This window comes from Oncorhynchus mykiss, unplaced genomic scaffold (genome assembly GCF_057628025.1).
Source record: "Oncorhynchus mykiss isolate SJ-2025 unplaced genomic scaffold, ASM5762802v1 scaffold96, whole genome shotgun sequence".
In the NCBI taxonomy this organism is placed as follows: domain Eukaryota; kingdom Metazoa; phylum Chordata; class Actinopteri; order Salmoniformes; family Salmonidae; genus Oncorhynchus; species Oncorhynchus mykiss.
The window spans coordinates 437,404-456,865 of NW_028322095.1; the positions used below are offsets into that span (position 1 = coordinate 437,404).

The 19,462-nt window shown below is 44.7% G+C and overlaps 1 protein-coding gene across 3 annotated transcripts in view; it reads right to left on the reverse strand.

The window, feature by feature from the left end:
- Positions 1 to 19,462, reverse strand: part of LOC110531910 (gamma-secretase-activating protein) — a 35,402-nt gene that overhangs the window by 13,023 nt on the left and 2,917 nt on the right. Inside the window, exons 5-23 of one of the 3 annotated variants that reach the window (XM_090228666.1) lie at positions 19,374 to 19,421; positions 18,494 to 18,582; positions 18,262 to 18,331; positions 18,050 to 18,099; positions 17,854 to 17,958; positions 16,938 to 17,000; positions 16,796 to 16,842; positions 16,574 to 16,663; positions 14,607 to 14,680; positions 14,377 to 14,460; positions 11,877 to 11,969; positions 10,242 to 10,383; positions 9,831 to 9,915; positions 8,169 to 8,238; positions 7,922 to 8,082; positions 7,323 to 7,457; positions 6,289 to 6,344; positions 5,071 to 5,102; positions 1,250 to 1,311 (exon numbers count right to left, since the gene is read on the reverse strand). In XM_090228666.1, coding sequence (XP_090084792.1) covers positions 1,250 to 1,311; positions 5,071 to 5,102; positions 6,289 to 6,344; positions 7,323 to 7,457; positions 7,922 to 8,082; positions 8,169 to 8,238; positions 9,831 to 9,915; positions 10,242 to 10,383; positions 11,877 to 11,969; positions 14,377 to 14,460; positions 14,607 to 14,680; positions 16,574 to 16,663; positions 16,796 to 16,842; positions 16,938 to 17,000; positions 17,854 to 17,958; positions 18,050 to 18,099; positions 18,262 to 18,331; positions 18,494 to 18,582; positions 19,374 to 19,421 — 1,556 coding nt within the window. Of the gene's footprint in view, positions 1 to 1,249; positions 1,312 to 2,781; positions 3,648 to 5,070; positions 5,103 to 6,288; positions 6,348 to 7,322; positions 7,458 to 7,921; positions 8,083 to 8,168; positions 8,239 to 9,830; positions 9,916 to 10,241; positions 10,384 to 11,876; positions 11,970 to 14,376; positions 14,461 to 14,606; positions 14,681 to 16,573; positions 16,664 to 16,795; positions 16,843 to 16,937; positions 17,001 to 17,853; positions 17,959 to 18,049; positions 18,100 to 18,261; positions 18,332 to 18,493; positions 18,583 to 19,373; positions 19,422 to 19,462 lie in introns of those variants that run through there. The other 2 variants (XM_090228665.1, XM_090228667.1) reach the window with 2 other exon arrangements.

Here is a 19,462-nt window from a genome sequence, read left to right on the forward strand (position 1 = left end):
ACCCTTGTGTTTTACAACTGGGGATAGGTAGAATAGTTACCCTGCTGGTTGATGCTGAGAGGACCACAGCTAGACTACCCTAGTGTTTTACAACTGGAGATAGGTAGAATAGTTACCCTGCTGGTTGATGCTGAGAGGACCACAGCTAGACTACCCTAGTGTTTTACAACTGGGGATAGGTAGAATAGTTACCCTGCTGGTTGATGCTGAGAGGACCACAGCTAGACTACCCTAGTGTTTTACAACTGGGGATAGGTAGAATAGTTACCCTGCTGGTTGATGCTGAGAGGACCACAGCTAGACTACCCTTGTGTTTTACAACTGGGGATAGGTAGAATAGTTACCCTGCTGGTTGATGCTGAGAGGACCACAGCTAGACTACCCTAGTGTTTTACAACTGGGGATAGGTAGAATAGTTACCCTGCTGGTTGATGCTGAGAGGACCACAGCTAGACTACCCTTGTGTTTTACAACTGGGGATAGGTAGAATAGTTACCCTGCTGGTTGATGCTGAGAGGACCACAGCTAGACTACCCTAGTGTTTTACAACTGGAGATAGGTAGAATAGTTACCCTGCTGGTTGATGCTGAGAGGACCACAGCTAGACTACCCTAGTGTTTTACAACTGGGGATAGGTAGAATAGTTACCCTGCTGGTTGATGCTGAGAGGACCACAGCTAGACTACCCTAGTGGTTTACAACTGGGGATAGGTAGAATAGTTACCCTGCTGGTTGATGCTGAGAGGACCACAGCTAGACTACCCTAGTGGTTTACAACTGGGGATAGGTAGAATAGTTACCCTGCTGGTTGATGCTGAGAGGACCACAGCTAGACTACCCTAGTGTTTTACAACTGGGGATAGGTAGAATAGAACCTGCTGAAACGCTAACGTCTCTTAAATCTCAGGGACAGCAATTTCAGGATGGAAATAGTTGCTGCTGTAAGGCTAAAAACTCCTGGGAATAGACTGCAATGTCAGGATCGAAAAGGGACAACTATTTTTATCATGTGTGTTGTGTGTTGTCAGCTAACTGCTTGCCCTGATGAACCTTGGTCTTGGTAAGCTGGACAAGCCTGCATTCCAACCCAGCACTAAAACAGTGCTGACACTGTTCTAAGATCAGTTTAACATTTCCCCCCCTAATGGTTAAGATTAGGATCTGGGGAGGGTAAACTGATCCTAGATCTGTCTGTGCCCAAGGGCACCTTCCACCCAGAGTATCATGGCTGCTGTATCTTGTGACTCACCAGGCCTATGAGCGCCCTCTGCTGGCTATCCTCCTCCTGGAACAACGGAACCACTTTCTGGTCTGCAGAGGAACACCATAACACAGTGGATTTAGACTTTTCATTACATCTCATAGAGTTGGACATCAGGCAAAACAAACAGTCATGAGTCAGGACGAGGAAGAGGATTGCCTAATGATTTAAGAGAGATGAGTAAGTAGGGTTGCACATTTTGGGGAATATTCAGAAGTGGAAACTTTCCGTGGGAATTAACGGGAATATATGGGAATTAACGGGAATATATATGAATTAATATTAATACCATTTAAATATAGATGTTTTTTGTATTGGATATATTTACCATATCATATGGAGACAGAAACCTTTTACCTCATCATACGTAGACATAAATCAAATGATTAAATCCTTCCAATAGAAATACAAAAAAATATTTAGTTATGAATTGAACTTTAATTAAATGAGTTGACTCTTCAAATGGGATGATTTCACTGAACAACAGAAAGGGAATATTGAATGATCCCCAATGATCCATCACATCTCCCAAAAACACATTTCAACATCTGTTAAATGATAGTCTAGAAACTAAAGCTTTGGTTGTCTTCCTCTCAGGCTTATATGTCTTCTCCCTGGACCTCCTCAATGTCCACCTCTTGAACATCAGACTCTCAGGCTTCCATGTCTTCTCCCTGTTACTCCTCAATGTCCACCTCTTGAACATCAGACTCTGAGGCCTCATCTTCGCTGTCACTTTCCAACCGTGTTGAGGCTCGTTGTCAGGCTCAAAAGCCTCATATTTGCCCGGGTGGCCACCAATTTTTTGGGGGGTGGGATTTGGAGGATGATGGAGGCAACAGGGGAAAGAGCCTCAGATCCACAAAGTCCCTTCCACCAGGTGGCTGATGAGATATGTTGGCATGACTACCATACTGCATCTCCATCCCAAAGCCCTTGCTTGGAAGTGTACTTCACCAGACTGCCAAGAACCTTGCCCTCATCCAGGCCAAGGTGGCGAGACACGGTATTGATGACACCATAGGCCTTGTTGATCTCTGCACAAGACAGGATGCTCTTACCAGCATACTTGGGGTCCAACATGTACGCTGCGGGGTGTTTGGGCTTCAGGTAGAAGTCTTCACGCTTTTTGGTGTATTTCAGAACAGCAGTTTCCTCTGTTTGGAGCAACAGTGAAGTGGGCAGGGCAGTACGGATTTATTCTCTTACATCTGCAAGCAGAGTCTGAACATCAGACAGGATGGCATTGTCTCCCTCAATCCGTCCAATGGCTACTGCTATAGGTTTCAGGCTGCTTACCACTCTCTCCCAAAATACATTATCCATGAGGATCCTCTTGATGGGGCTGTCCATATCGGCAGACTGTGATATGGCCATTTCTTGGAGAGACTCTTTCCCCTCCAGGAGACTGCCAAACATGATGACAACACCACCCCAAAGGGTGTTGCTGGGCAGCTTCAATGTGGTTCTCTTATTCTTCTCACATACCTTCTGTGGTCCAAGGTCATTGATGACTGCCTTCAGCTCATCTACGATGTAGAGTCTGGTGTGTCTGTTGTCCCTTGTGTCTGTGCTCTTGTAGAACACTGGTTGAGGGGTGGAGATGATGCAGTTAATTATTCTTGGCCACGAACATTCGACCACCAATCAGAGATGATTGCAATACAGTCTGCTTTCTCTACGATTTGCTTGACCTTCACTTGAACTCTGTTGAACTCTGCATCCAGCAAATTACAGAGGGACATCTCCATGGTCTTTTCACTACAGAGGGACATCTCCATGGTCTTTTCACTACAGAGGGACATCTCCATGGTCTTTTCACTACAGAGGGACATCTCCATGGTCTTTTCACTACAGAGGGACATCTCCATGGTCTTTTCACTACAGAGGGACATCTCCATGGTCTTTTCACTACAGAGGGACATCTCCATGGTCTTTTCATTACATATGGACATCTCCATGGTCTTTTCATTACAGAGGGACATCTCCATGGTCTTTTCATTACAGAGGGACTTCTCCATGGTATTCATTACAGAGGGACATCTCCATGGTCTTTTCACTACAGAAGGACATCTCCATGGATAAACTGAAACAATACAGTCAGAGAAGATGACAAGGACAATGAAGGGGGGAGAGGAAAAAGTCAACTTGCAGAGGGTAGTTTCTGTGAGTCGGGATATTGGTGTGGAGAATGATGAATGGTGGTCAGTATGGGAGAGAGTGTGTACGGGTGAGAGACAGACAGAGAGACAGAGAGAGAGTGAGACAGAGCAAGAGCGAGAGAGCAGTGTGTGTGACAGAGAGTGAGGTTGTGTGTTGTCCGTGCGTGGCCCATGTGAGGTTGAGGTAGAGCGATGTCCAATCTCGTGGTTGAGCAACATTTGGACTAGGGTCAGGAAGCAGTGAAGGAGAGGAGAAAAAAAGACAGGGAGAAAGAAGGAAAGCAAGTGAGAGAGACGCCCTTCTCCTCCCATTCTTATATAACCATGTGGCATTCTTCCCCTCTTTTCTCTCTCTCTCCCTGAATGATAAATCATCAACAACTGTGGGCTCCGAGAGCGATGTTCTCCAGTGGACTCAAGTATGTGACCCTGAAACTCAAGTTGGGGGATTTCTTTAACTGAAGCAGAAGACATTTCCTATCTGTAGTCAAGGTTAAATGAGCTCACGTTAACTGACCTGCCAGCATCTTAATATACCAGTGTTATTCTAGGTATAATAATCACAATAACAGCTTCATAGCCAAAGGACCAATATCAAGGTCTAGAGAGACAAGCTTTCTCACAATCCTAGAGACAAGGTTTCTCACAATCCTAGAGACAAGGTTTCTCACAATCCTAGAGACAAGGTTTCTCACAATCCTAGAGACAAGGTTTCTCACAATCCTAGAGACAAGGTTTCTTACAATCCTAGAGACAAGGTTTCTCACAATCCTAGAGAGACAAGGTTTCTCACAATCCTAGAGACAAGGTTTCTCACAATCCTAGAGACAAGGTTTCTTACAATCCTAGAGAGACGGTTTCTTACAATCCTAGAGAGACAAGGTTTCTCACAATCCTAGAGACAAGGTTTCTCACAATCCTAGAGACAAGGTTTCTCACAATCCTAGAGACAAGGTTTCTCACAATCCTAGAGAGACAAGGTTTCTCACAATCCTAGAGACAAGGTTTCTCACAATCCTAGAGAGACAAGGTTTCTCACAATCCTAGAGACAAGGTTTCTCACAATCCTAGAGACAAGGTTTCTCACAATCCTAGAGACAAGGTTTCTCACAATCCTAGAGAGACAAGGTTTCTCACAATCCTAGAGACAAGGTTTCTCACAATCCTAGAGAGACAAGGTTTCTCACAATCCTAGAGACAAGGTTTCTCACAATCCTAGAGAGACAAGGTTTCTCACAATCCTAGAGACAAGGTTTCTCACAATCCTAGAGACAAGGTTTCTTACAATCCTAGAGACAAGGTTTCTCACAATCCTAGAGACAAGGTTTCTCACAATCCTAGAGAGACAAGGTTTCTCACAATCCTAGAGACAAGGTTTCTCACAATCCTAGAGACAAGGTTTCTCACAATCCTAGAGACAAGGTTTCTCACAATCCTAGAGACAAGGTTTCTCACAATCCTAGAGACAAGGTTTCTTACAATCCTAGAGACAACGTTTCTCACAATCCTAGAGACAAGGTTTCTCACAATCCTAGAGAGACAAGGTTTCTCACAATCCTAGAGACAAGGTTTCTCACAATCCTAGAGACAAGGTTTCTTACAATCCTTCTATTAATGGATAGTGGCTTTTAGAATGTGGCATCTTACCAAGATTCCAGCTGTCCACCATCGACAGAACTCTGAAAATAACAGAGGAAATATCAGATAATATGACTTACTTGACTTTTAAGTGGAAACTGTGTCTGTGTGTATACAGTATCTCTACGTGTCTGTGTGTATACAGTATCTCTACGTGTCTGTGTGTATACAGTATCTCTACGTGTCTGTGTGTTTGAGTGTTATTATCTATCAGTGTTATTGATCCCTGTGTTAATATCTATCAGTGTTATTGATCCCTGTGTTAATATCTATCAGTGTTATTGATCCCTGTGTTAATATCTATCAGTGTTATTGATCCCTGTGTTAATATCTATCAGTGTTATTGATATCTGTGTTAATATCTATCAGTGTTATTGATATCTGTGTTAATATCTATCAGTGTTATTGATCTGTGTTAATATCTATCAGTGTTATTGATCCCTGTGTTAATATCTATCAGTGTTATTGATCCCTGTGTGTTAATATCTATCAGTGTTATTGATATCTGTGTTAATATCTATCAGTGTTATTGATCTCTGTGTTAATATCTATCAGTGTTATTGATCCCTGTGTTAATATCTATCAGTGTTATTGATCCCTGTGTTAATATCTATCAGTGTTATTGATATGTGTTAATATCTATCAGTGTTATTGATCTCTGTGTTAATATCTATCAGTGTTATTGATCCCTGTGTTAATATCTATCAGTGTTATTGATCCCTGTGTGTTAATATCTATCAGTGTTATTGATCCCTGTGTGTTAATATCTATCGGTGTTATTGATCCCTGAGTGTTAATATCTATCAGTGTTATTGATCCCTGTGTTAATATCTATCAGTGTTATTGATCCCTGTGTTAATATCTATCAGTGTTATTGATCCCTGTGTTAATATCTATCAGTGTTATTGATCCCTGAGTGTTAATATCTATCAGTGTTATTGATCCCTGTGTTAATATCTATCAGTGTTATTGATCCCTGTGTTAATATCTATCAGTGTTATTGATCCCTGTGTTAATATCTATCAGTGTTATTGATCCCTGTGTTAATATCTATCAGTGTCATTGATCCCTGTGTTAATATCTATCAATGTCCTTGATCCCTGTGAGTTTGTCTCTCTGTGCTTTCAATAGTCAAGTTCCCCCTGTACCCCACCAACACACTTCCTCCAACACACACAACATTCTGCAACACACAAGAGACCCTTCGATCTTCGGTTCTCCACCTACTGTTTAGTGTTCTCCTCAATGTGACGTAGATAGTTAGAAGCCTTCTTGTTCTTTGACTTCTGAAACAGACAGAGGGAGGAACATGTTCTCTGACTTCTGAAACAGACAGAGGGAGGAACATGTTCTCTGACTTCTGAAACAGACAGAGGGAGGAACATGTTCTCTGACTTCTGAAACAGACAGAGGGAGGAACATGTTCTCTGACTTCTGAAACAGACAGAGGGAGGAACATGTTCTCTGACTTCTGAAACAGACAGAGGGAGGAACATGTTCTCTGACTTCTGAAACAGACAGAGGGAGGAACATGTTCTCTGACTTCTGAAACAGACAGAGGGAGGAACGTGTTCTCTAACTCCTGGAACAGACAGAGTGAAGAACGTGTTCTCTAACTTCCTCTTATGAAGGTATACTGTACTACATTTTACATGTCCATGTTAGTCATTTAGCACATTCAAGAGCAATTAGGGTTCATTGCCTTGCTCAAGGGAACATCAACAGATTCGTCTCAGGGATTCGAGACAGAGACCTTTCGGTTACTGACCCAACGCTCTTAAACTCTAGGCTACCTGTTGAAGTGGTTCTATAAGAGAATATGTCAGGAATTGGAAATGATGAATGTTTTCATACTGTCCTACTGCTAGCTGCAGTGTAAAGCTTGGGATCAGAGAGAGAGACCATGGTTCCATACTGTCCTACTGCAGTGTAAAGCTTGGGATCAGAGAGAGACCATGGTTCCATACTGTCTTACTGCTAGCTGCAGTGTAAAGCTTGGGATCAGAGAGAGAGACCATGGTTCCATACTGTCCTACTGCAGTGTAAAGCTTGGGATCAGAGAGAGAGACCATGGTTCCTGTGGTGCACTGAGCTCCCAGAGATAATCTATATTCCAGTCTCTGTGTGTGAACTCACCAGGGTAGCTAGCAGCGTGGTCCAGTCTGGCAGACTGTGAGAGGTTCTGGATCTGCAGTTTGATCCTCTAATATGTGTGAACTCACCAATGCTGCTACATATTTCCAGGTCTGAACAGAACTCACCAGGGTAGCTAGCAGCTTGGTCCAGTCTGGCAGGTTCTGAGATGCTCTGTATCGTGGGTTTGGAACCGCCTCAAAGTACTTCATCTTTTCTGTGCTCCACTGCAGCTCTTCCCAATAACCCTGGAGACTCCTGGCCTGCAGCCAAACATCACCAAACATCTAGTCAACACCAGATGTTTATTACGTTTACAGGTTGTACTAAATCAGTCCATTTGTTATGGTCATCTTGAGACCTCCTTGGAAACTAACTGATTTATGGTAACGGGGTTCATACCACATCACATTAAATGAAATGCACTTGATTGTAACAAATGGTTCATGTTTTGCCTCTAATTAAAGACAGCCTCCATCTACAGAATAATCACTGGGTATTTCATTGTAAATAGCCCAGTTTATATAATATTATCATGTCCTTTCTTTCAACACAACTCTTCTTCGTATAATTCATTAGATATGCATTCTTTATCTGTTACTGAGCACTGGATCTGCTTCCCACTCCTGTCTGCCCCCTAGTGTCTAACCTGGAAATAAATCACTAAATATTACACAGGTGACTGATCAGGTAGTTGAATAGCTGGAGTGGGTGAAAGACATCTAACCTTTCCTTTGAACAGTGGTTCAGCATGGAGCTCTGTGGTGCAGGTGACACCAGGGACCTGGTCTAGAGCCTCAGGTACCTTCTTCTTCTCAAACACAGAGGAGTAGGGTAGGACTTCATCCAGACTGAGACACTTCTTATAGATGATCCTGTACAGTGACGCTGTCGTTGAAGGGAGACCATGATTCTTCCATTAAAACACCACAAAAATAGATTTTAAAAACGATGATAAGTCTTGTTCCACTTACCCAGAATAAATTCCTGAATTTGATCGAAGGTGTTGAACGGCATGACATTGTCACAGATCCAATCTATGATCTGCAGAGAAAACACGTGAAGTAACAGCAGTGCTATGTAACAACATCGTGGTATTGTTACTATAGTAACTCCAGTGTTAACACACATGCATGAAGCCATGTTACGTAAAGGGTTTCCACAGAGTGGATGAAACCACAGCAGCCTCGTCCTCCTGGACCTCTAAGACGGGTTACCTCTCTGTGTTAGTGAGTTGTCATGGCCACAGAGACACCGTTTAGAACAAGTACTGCAGATGGAGATTTCAAGTGCAGCACTTTCTCTATTATAAACAACCTGACTCATGGTCAGCACCCAGTCCTGAACTTCTCCCTCCAAAACATCTCTCTCTCACTCTCTCACACACTCTTCAAATGGGGGAGACACTCTAGACCCAAACTGCTACAGACCTATATCTATCCTACCCTGCCTTTCTAAGGTCTTCGAAAGCCAAGTTAACGAACAGATCACCGACCATTTAGAATCCCACCGTACCTTCTCAGCTATGCAATCTGGTTTCAGAGCTGGTGACGGGTGCACCTCAGCCACGCTCAAGGTCCTAAACGACATCATAACCCGCCATCGATAAGAGACATTACTGTGCAGCCGTCTTCACTGACCTGGCCAAGGCTTTTGACTCTGTCAATCACCCCATTCTTATCGGCAGAGTCAGCAGCCTTGGTTTCTCAAATGATTGCCTCGCCTGGTTCACCAACTACTTCTCTGATAAGAGTTCAGTGTGTCAAATCGGAGGGACTGTTGTCTGGACCTCTGGCAGTCCCTATGGGGGTGCCACAGGGTTAAATTCTCAGGCCGACTCTCTTCTCTGTATACATCAATGATGTCACACTTGCTGCTGGTGATTCTCTGATCCACCTCTACGCAGACGACACCATTCTGTCTCTGCTAGGTAAAGCACCACCTTATCTCAGCTCACTGGTCACCATAGCAGCACCCACCCGTAGCACGCGCTGCAGCAGGTATAATTCACTGGTCACCCCAAAAGCCAATTCTTCCTTTGGCCGCCTCTCCTTCCAGTTCTCTGCTGCCAATGACTGGAACGAACTGCAAAAAAAATCACTGAAGCTGGAGACTCACATCTCCCTCACTAACTTTACACTCCAGCTGTCAGAGCAGCTCACAGATCACTGCACCTGTACATAGTGCACCTGTACATAGCCCATCTGTAAATAGCCCATCGAACTACCTCATCCCCATACTGTTATTTATTTATTTAGCTCCTTTGCACCCCAGTATCTCTACTTTCACATTCATCTTCTGCACATCTATCACCAGTGTTTAATTGCTATAATGTAATTATTTCGCCACCATGGCCTATTTATCCCTTATCTTACCTCATTTGCACTCACTGTATATAGACTTTTTCTCTATTGTGTTATTGACTGTATGTTTGTTTATTCCATGTGTAACTCTGTGTTGTTGTTTGTGTTGCACTGCTTTGCTTTATCTTGGCCAGGCCGCAGTTGAAAATGAGAACTTGTTCTCAACTAGCTTACCTGGTTAAATATATATATTTTAAACACACTCTGTGTCTCTCTTGCTCTCTCTCTCTCTCTGAACAAAGTGTTCTCGTGGGTTTTGCTTGCATCTCCTACCTTCAGTTCTAGTGCAGCGTTGGGTCCCATGTAGAGCAGCAGACAGTGCAGGGCAGCCAGGCGTTGAGCGTCAGGTCTCCTGTGGCTACAGCACAGAGCATACAGACATCATGACTACGACATAAACAGAGGAGTGTACCATCACTATAATACTCAATGCTGCAGTACCTTCTACATGCAGTAAGCATGAAATACACACTCCAACACTCAAGACCATTTTCCATTCAACAATGGATTGAGCTATATTGTATTCTATGTTATTCTATTCCATTCTATTCCATTCTATTCTATTCCATTCTATTCTATTCCATTCCATTCCATTCTATTCCATTCTATTCCATTCTATTCCATTCCATTCTATTCTAGTCCATTCTATTCCATTCTATTCCATTATATTCTAGTCCATTCTACCTGCAGTGCAGTAGGTCCATTAGGAAGGAGGGGTTGAGGTCTACAGTGTACATCCTGCCTGTGTTCAGATCCAGCAGAGAGGACTCGGGTAGAGACAACACCACACTGTCTGATCCCAACACACCCAGCTCTGCATCAACACCTGTAACACAGTTATACTGAGGCCATCATCAACACAGTTATACTGAGGCCATCATCAACACCTGTAACACAGTTATACTGGGGCCATCATCAACACCTGTAACACAGTTACACTGGGGCCATCATCAACACCTGTAACACAGTTATACTGGGGCCATCATCAACACAGCTATACTGGGGCCATCATCAACACCTGTAACACAGTTATACTGGGGCCATCATCAACACCTGTAACACAGTTATACTGGGGCAATCATCAAGACCTGTAACACAGTTACACTGGGGCCATCATCAACACCTGTAACACAGTTATACTGGGGCCATCATCAACACCTGTAACACAGTTATACTGGGGCCATCATCAACACCTGTAACACAGTTACACTGGGGCCATCATCAACACAGTTACACTGGGGCCATCATCAACACAGTTACACTGGGGCCATCATCAACACAGTTACACTGGGGCCATCATCAACACAGTTACACTGGGGCCATCATCAACACAGTTACACTGGGGCCATCATCAACACAGTTATACTGAGGCCATCATCAACACCTGTAACACAGTTATACTGGGGCCATCATCAACACCTGTAACACAGTTATACTGGGGCCATCATCAACACCTGTAACACAGTTATACTGGGGCCATCATCAACACCTGTAACACAGTTATACTGGGGCCATCATCAACACCTGTAACACAGTTATACTGGGGCCATCATCAACACCTGTAACACAGTTATACTGGGGCCATCGTCAACACCTGTAACACAGTTATACTGGGGCCATCGTCAACACCTGTAACACAGTTATACTGGGGCCATCATCAACACAGTTACACTGGGGCCATCATCAACACCTGTAACACAGTTATACTGGGGCCATCATCAACACCTGTAACACAGTTACACTGGGGCCATCATCAACACCTGTAACACAGTTATACTGGGGCCATCATCAACACAGTTATACTGGGGCCATCATCAACACATGTAACACAGTTATACTGGGGCCATCATCAACACCTGTAACACAGTTACACTGGGGCCATCATCAACACAGTTACACTGGGGCCATCATCAACACAGTTACACTGGGGCCATCATCAACACAGTTACACTGAGGCCATCATCAACACAGTTACACTGAGGCCATCATCAACACCTGTAACAGTTACACTGAGGCCATCATCAACACCTGTAACAGTTACACTGAGGCCATCATCAACACAGTTACACTGAGGCCATCATCAACACCTGTAACAGTTACACTGAGGCCAGTTTAACAAACACACACTTGGGCTGCATCTGAAATGACTCCCTATTCCTCATATAGTCCACTTCTGTCGGTAACCAGGGTCGTGTTCATAGACACGTAATGGAGTGAAACACAGAGGTGTCTCAACCGTTAAAAACTCTATTTCCTTTTCCATTGCAAAACAATTGGCTACGGTGTGTCCTGATGAACATGCCCCAGGTCTAGCCTTACCTGAGAGGAAGAGGCTGTGGCAGAGCAGCTCCTGTTGCCTGGTGTTGATGCAGTGCAGGAAGTGACCAGACAGGTAGACTACCACGTAGTAACCTGGGCAGAGAACAGCAGGCTAGTCTACATTTATTCATCAGCTATCTTGGACAAGCCTCAAATGTTTTTGGTTGGTTTATTTGTTTGTTCTCTTGTGTAAATGTCTACTGTACAATAACAATAAACATCTTATCACAAATAACTCCTAAAACCACTTCCTCAGTCCCAAGTAGAAGTAGCACTATCAGGGGCTGTGATAGGATGGATGGGCTGTGTGGGAGTGTTCCAGCAGGTTCTGAAGGGGTTGTGATAGGATGGATGGGCTGTGTGGGAGTGTTCTAGCAGGTTCTGAAGGGGTTGTGATAGGATGGATGGGCTGTATGGGAGTGTTCCAGCAGGTTCTGAAGGGGCTGTGATAGGATGGATGGGCTGTGTGGGAGTGTTCCAGCAGGTTCTGAAGGGGTTGTGATAGGATGGATGGGCTGTGTGGGAGTGTTCCAGTAGGTTCTGAAGAGGTTGTGATAGGATGGATGGGCTGTGAGAGTGTTCCAGCAGGTACTGAAGGGGTTGTGATAGGATGGATGGGCTGTGTGGGAGTGTTCCAGCAGGTACTGAAGGGGTTGTGATAGGATGGATGGGCTGTGTGGGAGTGTTCCAGTAGGTTCTGAAGAGGTCGTGATAGGATGGATGGGCTGTGAGAGTGTTCCAGCAGGTACTGAAGGGGCTGTGATAGGATGGATGGGCTGTGTGGGAGTGTTCCAGCAGGTTCTGAAGGGGGATGGGCTGTATGGGAGTGTTCTAGCAGGTTCTGAAGGGGCTGTGATAGGATGGATGGGCTGTGAGAGTGTTCCAGCAGGTACTGAAGGTGTTGTGATAGGATGGATGGGCTGTGTGGGAGTGTTCCAGCAGGTTCTGAAGGGGCTGTGATAGGATGGATGGGCTGTGTGGGAGTGTTCCAGCAGGTTCTGAAGGGGTTGTGATAGGATGGATGGGCTGTATGGGAGTGTTCCAGCAGGTACTGAAGGGGTTGTGATAGGATGGATGGGCTGTGTGGGAGTGTTCCAGTAGGTTCTGAAGAGGTTGTGATAGGATGGATGGGCTGTGTGGGAGTGTTCCAGTAGGTTCTGAAGGGGTTGTGATAGGATGGATGGGCTGTGTGGGAGTGTTCCAGCAGGTTCTGAAGGGGGATGGGCTGTATGGGAGTGTTCTAGCAGGTTCTGAAGGGGCTGTGATAGGATGGATGGGCTGTGAGAGTGTTCCAGCAGGTACTGAAGGTGTTGTGATAGGATGGATGGGCTGTGTGGGAGTGTTCCAGCAGGTTCTGAAGGGGTTGTGATAGGATGGATGGGCTGTGTGGGAGTGTTCCAGTAGGTTCTGAAGGGGTTGTGATAGGATGGATGGGCTGTGTGGGAGTGTTCCAGTAGGTTCTGAAGAGGTTGTGATAGGATGGATGGGCTGTGAGAGTGTTCCAGCAGGTACTGAAGGGGTTGTGATAGGATGGATGGGCTGTGTGGGAGTGTTCCAGCAGGTACTGAAGGGGGATGGGCTGTATGGGAGTGTTCCAGCAGGTTCTGAAGGGGTTGTGATAGGATGGATGGGCTGTGTGAGAGTGTTCCAGCAGGTTCTGAAGGGGTTGTGATAGGATGGATGGGCTGTGTGAGAGTGTTCCAGTAGGTTCTGAAGGGGTTGTGATAGGATGGATGGGCTGTGTGGGAGTGTTCCAGTAGGTTCTGAAGGGGTTGTGATAGAATGGATGGGCTGTGTGGGAGTGTTCCAGTAGGTTCTGAAGGGGTTGTGATAGGATGGATGGGCTGTGTGGGAGTGTTCCAGTAGGTTCTGAAGGGGTTGTGATAGGATGGATGGGCTGTGAGAGTGTTCCAGTAGGTTCTGAAGGGGTTGTGATAGGATGGATGGGCTGTGTGAGAGTGTTCCAGTAGGTTCTGAAGGGGTTGTGATAGGATGGATGGGCTGTGTGGGAGTGTTCCAGTAGGTTCTGAAGGGGTTGTGATAGGATGGATGGGCTGTGAGAGTGTTCCAGCAGGTACTGAAGGGGTTGTGATAGGATGGATGGGCTGTGTGGGAGTGTTCCAGTAGGTACTGAAGGGGTTGTGATAGGATGGATGGGCTGTGTGAGAGTGTTCCAGTAGGTTCTGAAGGGGTTGTGATAGGATGGATGGGCTGTGTGGGAGTGTTCCAGTAGGTACTGAAGGGGTTGTGATAGGATGGATGGGCTGTGTGAGAGTGTTCCAGTAGGTTCTGAAGGGGTTGTGATAGGATGGATGGGCTGTGTGGGAGTGTTCCAGTAGGTACTGAAGGGGTTGTGATAGGATGGATGGGCTGTGTGGGAGTGTTCCAGTAGGTTCGGAAGGGGTTGTGATAGGATGGATGGGCTGTGTGGGAGTGTTCCAGTAGGTTCTGAAGGAGCTGTGATAGGATGGACAGATCTGAGACAGATGTGTTGACTGACCTATAGGGAGGAAGAGAGGGAGGAGATCTGTACTACATGGACTAGGGGTGCCATCCAGAGCCACTGAGAACGTTTTACTGCAGCCTGTAGAGGGCAGAGAGGCTCTGGTAGATTACAATGTACAACTTGAAACTTAGAAGAACTTAGGATTTTCCCTGACGGAACTTAATTAGTCATTTGTGAATAATGTATGGAACTAATGTAACATGGTAAGACGTATAATACTGAACCTCTGTGCACCAGGACTATGGTGTATGTGATCTCCTGGTTGACACAAGCAGGCTGGCTGTAACACACACACATACTCCCTGCAATCAACAGTAAGGAGCAGGTATTAAAACAACCAATTACACTCTAACAACAAATTAATACAAAGAAGAAGAAGAAGCAGAACCAGAAAAAGAAGAAGAAGCAGAACCAGAAGAACCAGAAGAAGAAGAAGCAGAACCAGAAGAACCAGAAGAAGAAGAAGCAGAACCAGAAGAACCAGAAGAAGAAGAAGCAGAACCAGAAGAACCAGAAGAAGAAGAAGCAGAACCAGAAGAACCAGAAGAAGAAGAAGCAGAACCAGAAGAAGAAGCAGAACCAGAAGAAGCAGAAGAAGCAGAACCAGAAGAAGCAGAACCAGAAGAACCAGAAGAAGAAGAAGCAGAACCAGAAGAACCAGAAGAAGAAGAAGCAGAACCAGAAGAACCAGAAGAAGAAGAAGCAGAACCAGAAGAAGAAGCAGAACCAGAAGAACCAGAAGAAGCAGAACCAGAACCAGAAGAAGCAGAAGAAGCAGAACCAGAAGAAGCAGAAGAAGCAGAACCAGAACCAAAAGAAGCAGAAGAAGCAGAACCAGAAGAAGCAGAACCAGAACCAGAAGAAGCAGAAGAAGCAGAACCAGAAGAAGCAGAACCAGAACCAGAAGAAGCAGAAGAAGCAGAACCAGAAGAAGCAGAAGAAGCAGAAGCAGAACCAGAAGAAGCAGAAGAAGCAGAACCAGAAGAAGCAGAACCAGAACCAGAAGAAGCAGAAGAACCAGAAGAAGCAGAAGAAGCAGAACCAGAACCAGAAGAAGCAGAAGAAGCAGCACCAGAAGAAGAAGAAGCAGAACCAGAACCAGAAGAAGCAGAAGAAGCAGAACCAGAACCAGAAGAAGCAGAAGAAGCAGCACCAGAAGAAGAAGAACCAGAAGAAGCAGAAGAAGCAGAACCAGAAGAAGCAGAACCAGAACCAGAAGAAGCAGAAGAAGCAGAACCAGAAGACGCAGAACCAGAACCAGAAGAAGCAGAAGAAGCAGAACCAGAAGAAGCAGAACCAGAACCAGAAGAAGCAGAACCAGAACCAGAAGAAGCAGAAGAAGCAGAACCAGAAGAAGCAGAACCAGAAGCAAAAGAAGCAGAACCAGAAGAAGCAGAAGAAGCAGAACCAGAAGAAGCAGAACCAGAACCAGAAGAAGCAGAACCAGAAGAAGCAGAACCAGAAGCAAAAGAAGCAGAACCAGAAGAAGCAGAAGAAGCAGAACCAGAAGAAGCAGAACCAGAACCAGAAGAAGCAGAAGAAGCAGAACCAGAAGAAGCAGAAGAAGCAGAACCAGAAGAAGAAGAAGCAGAACCAGAAGAAGAAGAAGCAGAACCAGAAGAAGCAGAACCAGAAGAACCAGAAGAACCAGAAGAAGCAGCACCAGAAGAAGAACCAGAAGAAGAAGCAGAAGGATAGCATTTTAACAATGTGGTATTGATTGGGGTCTTATTAAAAGCAACAGTGTTTTATTGGTTGAATCTTGAATGTCATTTTGAATAAGTAGCACAGTGAAGTGATTATGATCCTGGCCCCGGGCCGTCGTCAACCATCTTTAGATTTGATAGGCCTTTCAAAGAAACACTCATTATTTTTACGATTGGGAAGCCTGCAGCATTTCCAATTGTGCAGCTTGACTAATGCAATCTTGAGAATTGAGAAGTTGTATTAAATCTGGGCTCTGTGAAGGGAGTGTGATTGTGCTGGTGGTGGACTGAACTGTCCATTGATCAAGGAGTGACACAGTTCATCTAGATCACAGTAGCTACAGCACTTACCCTCTGTTTCCATTCACGTCCCATGTCAAACAAAAAGTCATGACAAACTCAATGAAAGAGGAATGTTCTCCGAGCATAGAACATTATCAACACAGTACAGTACGGAGGTCAATCAGTTTATGTTCAACCAAAACCTGCCTGTGATATTGGTGATCACCACCATCCTCATCTCCTCCCGTTCCTGCTGCGTCTCTTGGTGATGGTTAAAGCCCAGGTTAACAAACCTAGGAGGTCAAACACACAAGGTGTTATCCATACAGCATGACGAGAAATGTCTGAATATTGATGAACTGTTTTCAGGAAATACACAGTTTAGCTGAAAAGTTATCTTATTTCATTTCACTTTTCATTCTGACCTCATACAGCTGAAAGGGTTAGAGGGCACCTCCAGTACGAGCTCAAACTGTCAGAAAGAGGAAGCGTTAAGTAGCCTGACCTGAAATCAAACACTACCCATGAAGTGTTCCTGATTGAATGATTTCTGCTGCTAAGTCTCACCAAGGTCTCACAGTTGTGGTCATGGCCATGGCCGAATTGAACACATTTCAGCACAGCTTTTTCCTGACAGAGAAAGAAGGGAGGTCGTTATTGCGTTATCAGGAGGAATTTCTGCATTCTTCTTCACAATTCAAAAGAAACAGAGCATGTTAGTTTAAGGTGTTGTTGCCCAGGTCAGAGCCTACAGTGTGTTACCTACAGCACCAGTCTAAAGTCTGGACACACCTACTCATTCAAGGGTCTTTCTGTATTTTTATTATTTTCTACGTTGTAGAATAATAGTGAAGACATCAACACTATGAAATAACACATATGGAATCATGTAGTAACCAAATAAGTGTTAAACAAATCCAAATATATTTTATATTTGAGATTCTTTAAAGTAGCCACCCTACTTTGGTTTGTGCTTAATGGGGACTATCATTTGTTTTTCAACAGGACAATGACCCAACACACCTCCAGGCTGGGTAAGTGCTATTTGACCAAGGAGAGTGATGAAGTGCTGCATCAGATGACCTGGCTCTCCACAATCACCCGACCTCTACCCAATTGAGATGGTTTGGGATGAGTTGGACCGCAGAGTGAAGGAAAAGCAGCCAACAAGTGCTCAACATATGTTGGAACTCCTTCAAGACTGTTGTAAAAGCATTCCAGGTGAAGCTGGTTGAGAGAATGCCAGTAGTGCAAAGCTGTCATCAAGGCAAAGGCTGGCTACTTTGAAGAATCTCAAATATAAAATATATTTTTATTTGTTTAACACTTTTTTGGTTACTACATGATTCATGATGTGTTATTTGATAGTGTTGATGTCTTCACTATTATTCTACAATGTAGAAAATAGTAAAAATAAAGAAAAACCCTTGAATGAGTAGGTGTGTCCAGACTTTAGACTGGTACTGTATATATGGTATGTTACCCTGTGTGTGAGGTAGAAGAGTCTCTGTGTCTGGCTGTCCCACTGGACCCAGCTGAACTCCTCTGCCACCCTGTCTTTGGCCAGGCACTCTGGGTTCAACATCACCTGTTAGAACACCAGTCAACAGGAAGTGATGTCACTACGGAACAGTTGTATTCAATTCCAGCTCTCTATAGTCTGTGACAGTGTTTCTTACCACTCTGTAACCCTCTTGTTTGACCAGCATCACATGGAGCTGCTCCACATCTGAAAGGTCAAAGGTCAAAGTTCAAAGCCTAAACCCTGAAAGGCCCAGTGGCCCTACCCTCCCAAAAACAGAGAACAGTGTCATCTAATGTCTTTGTACTATCATAATTAAAAGCTGTGACCCTCAGAGATTCGACACCACTTCACTTCCCAGATACTCACAGCCATCTTCTGCTACCAGCAGCAGGTGACTCTCCAGCACGGAGTCCCTCTCTGTGTCTGGATGGAGGAACTGTATGAAACCAAAGATGACTGGTTAACATTCTTCGTAGTAGACCCAGGTTATAGCACATTGTTACATCCATGTAATAACAACCGAGGGGAAGCTTACTGTAATAGGTGTAACTGATAAGAGTACAGTAGAGCCCAAGTACAAAACAATAGAGCTCTATACCTGAACTCTGACCCGGCAGTCGACAGCCTTCAGGACCTTAGTGTTGTTAATGGGATGGATCTCAATGAGGAGGGTCAGACATTGTGAAACTAGGAGTAGACAATTGAAAGGTGTTATATATGGTAATGATTAACTTCACTGACCTGAAACAGCAGAAAACTGCTTCAGTGCCTGTGCTGCCCTTGTGATCACTGCTGCTCATTCCAACACACACAGGTGACCGATATAGTGCGGCCTACAGCCAATAGTTGTGTACAGTTTGAACCTGTCGTGTAGACTACACTTGAAACACTTAAAAACCTGTGGTGCATGTGTGGATAGATACTTCATAACATCCTGAATGTTACCCATCTGACTATTAGAGTTGTAGTGAATACAGCCACAGGTCTGTCTCCCTAAAGGCTCAGAGAGAACCAGGATATAGCTTACCACTTCCCTCTTCATAACATCCTGAATGTTACCCATCTGACTATTAGAGTTGTAGTGAATACAGCCACGGGTCTGTCTCCCTAAAGGCTCAGAGAGAACCAGAGGGAAACAGAGAGCTAGTTATCAGCAGGATATAGCTTACCACTTCCCTCTTCATAACATCCTGAATGTTACCCATCTGACTATTAGAGTTGTAGTGAATACAGCCACGGGTCTGTCTCCCTAAAGGCTCAGAGAGAACCAGGATATAGCTTACCACTTCCCTCTTCATAACATACTGTAGATTTACATGGTTTTCTGTCCAGTTGCATTTCTCTAATCTTCAGCTTCTGTGTTTGTTTGTATCAGAGTTGGGAGGTGTGTGTGTCAGTGTGTGTGTGTGTGTGTGTGTGTGTATGTGGGGCAGGGGGGGGGGGGGGGGGGGGGGGTCGAGCCAAGGGGAGACAGGTACCTGGTCTGAGGCGCTCCTCTGTTCTTGTCCTCTGTGCCAAACTGACCGCTAAAAATGAGATTAAAAGACAAGTATGTGAGGTGATGTGG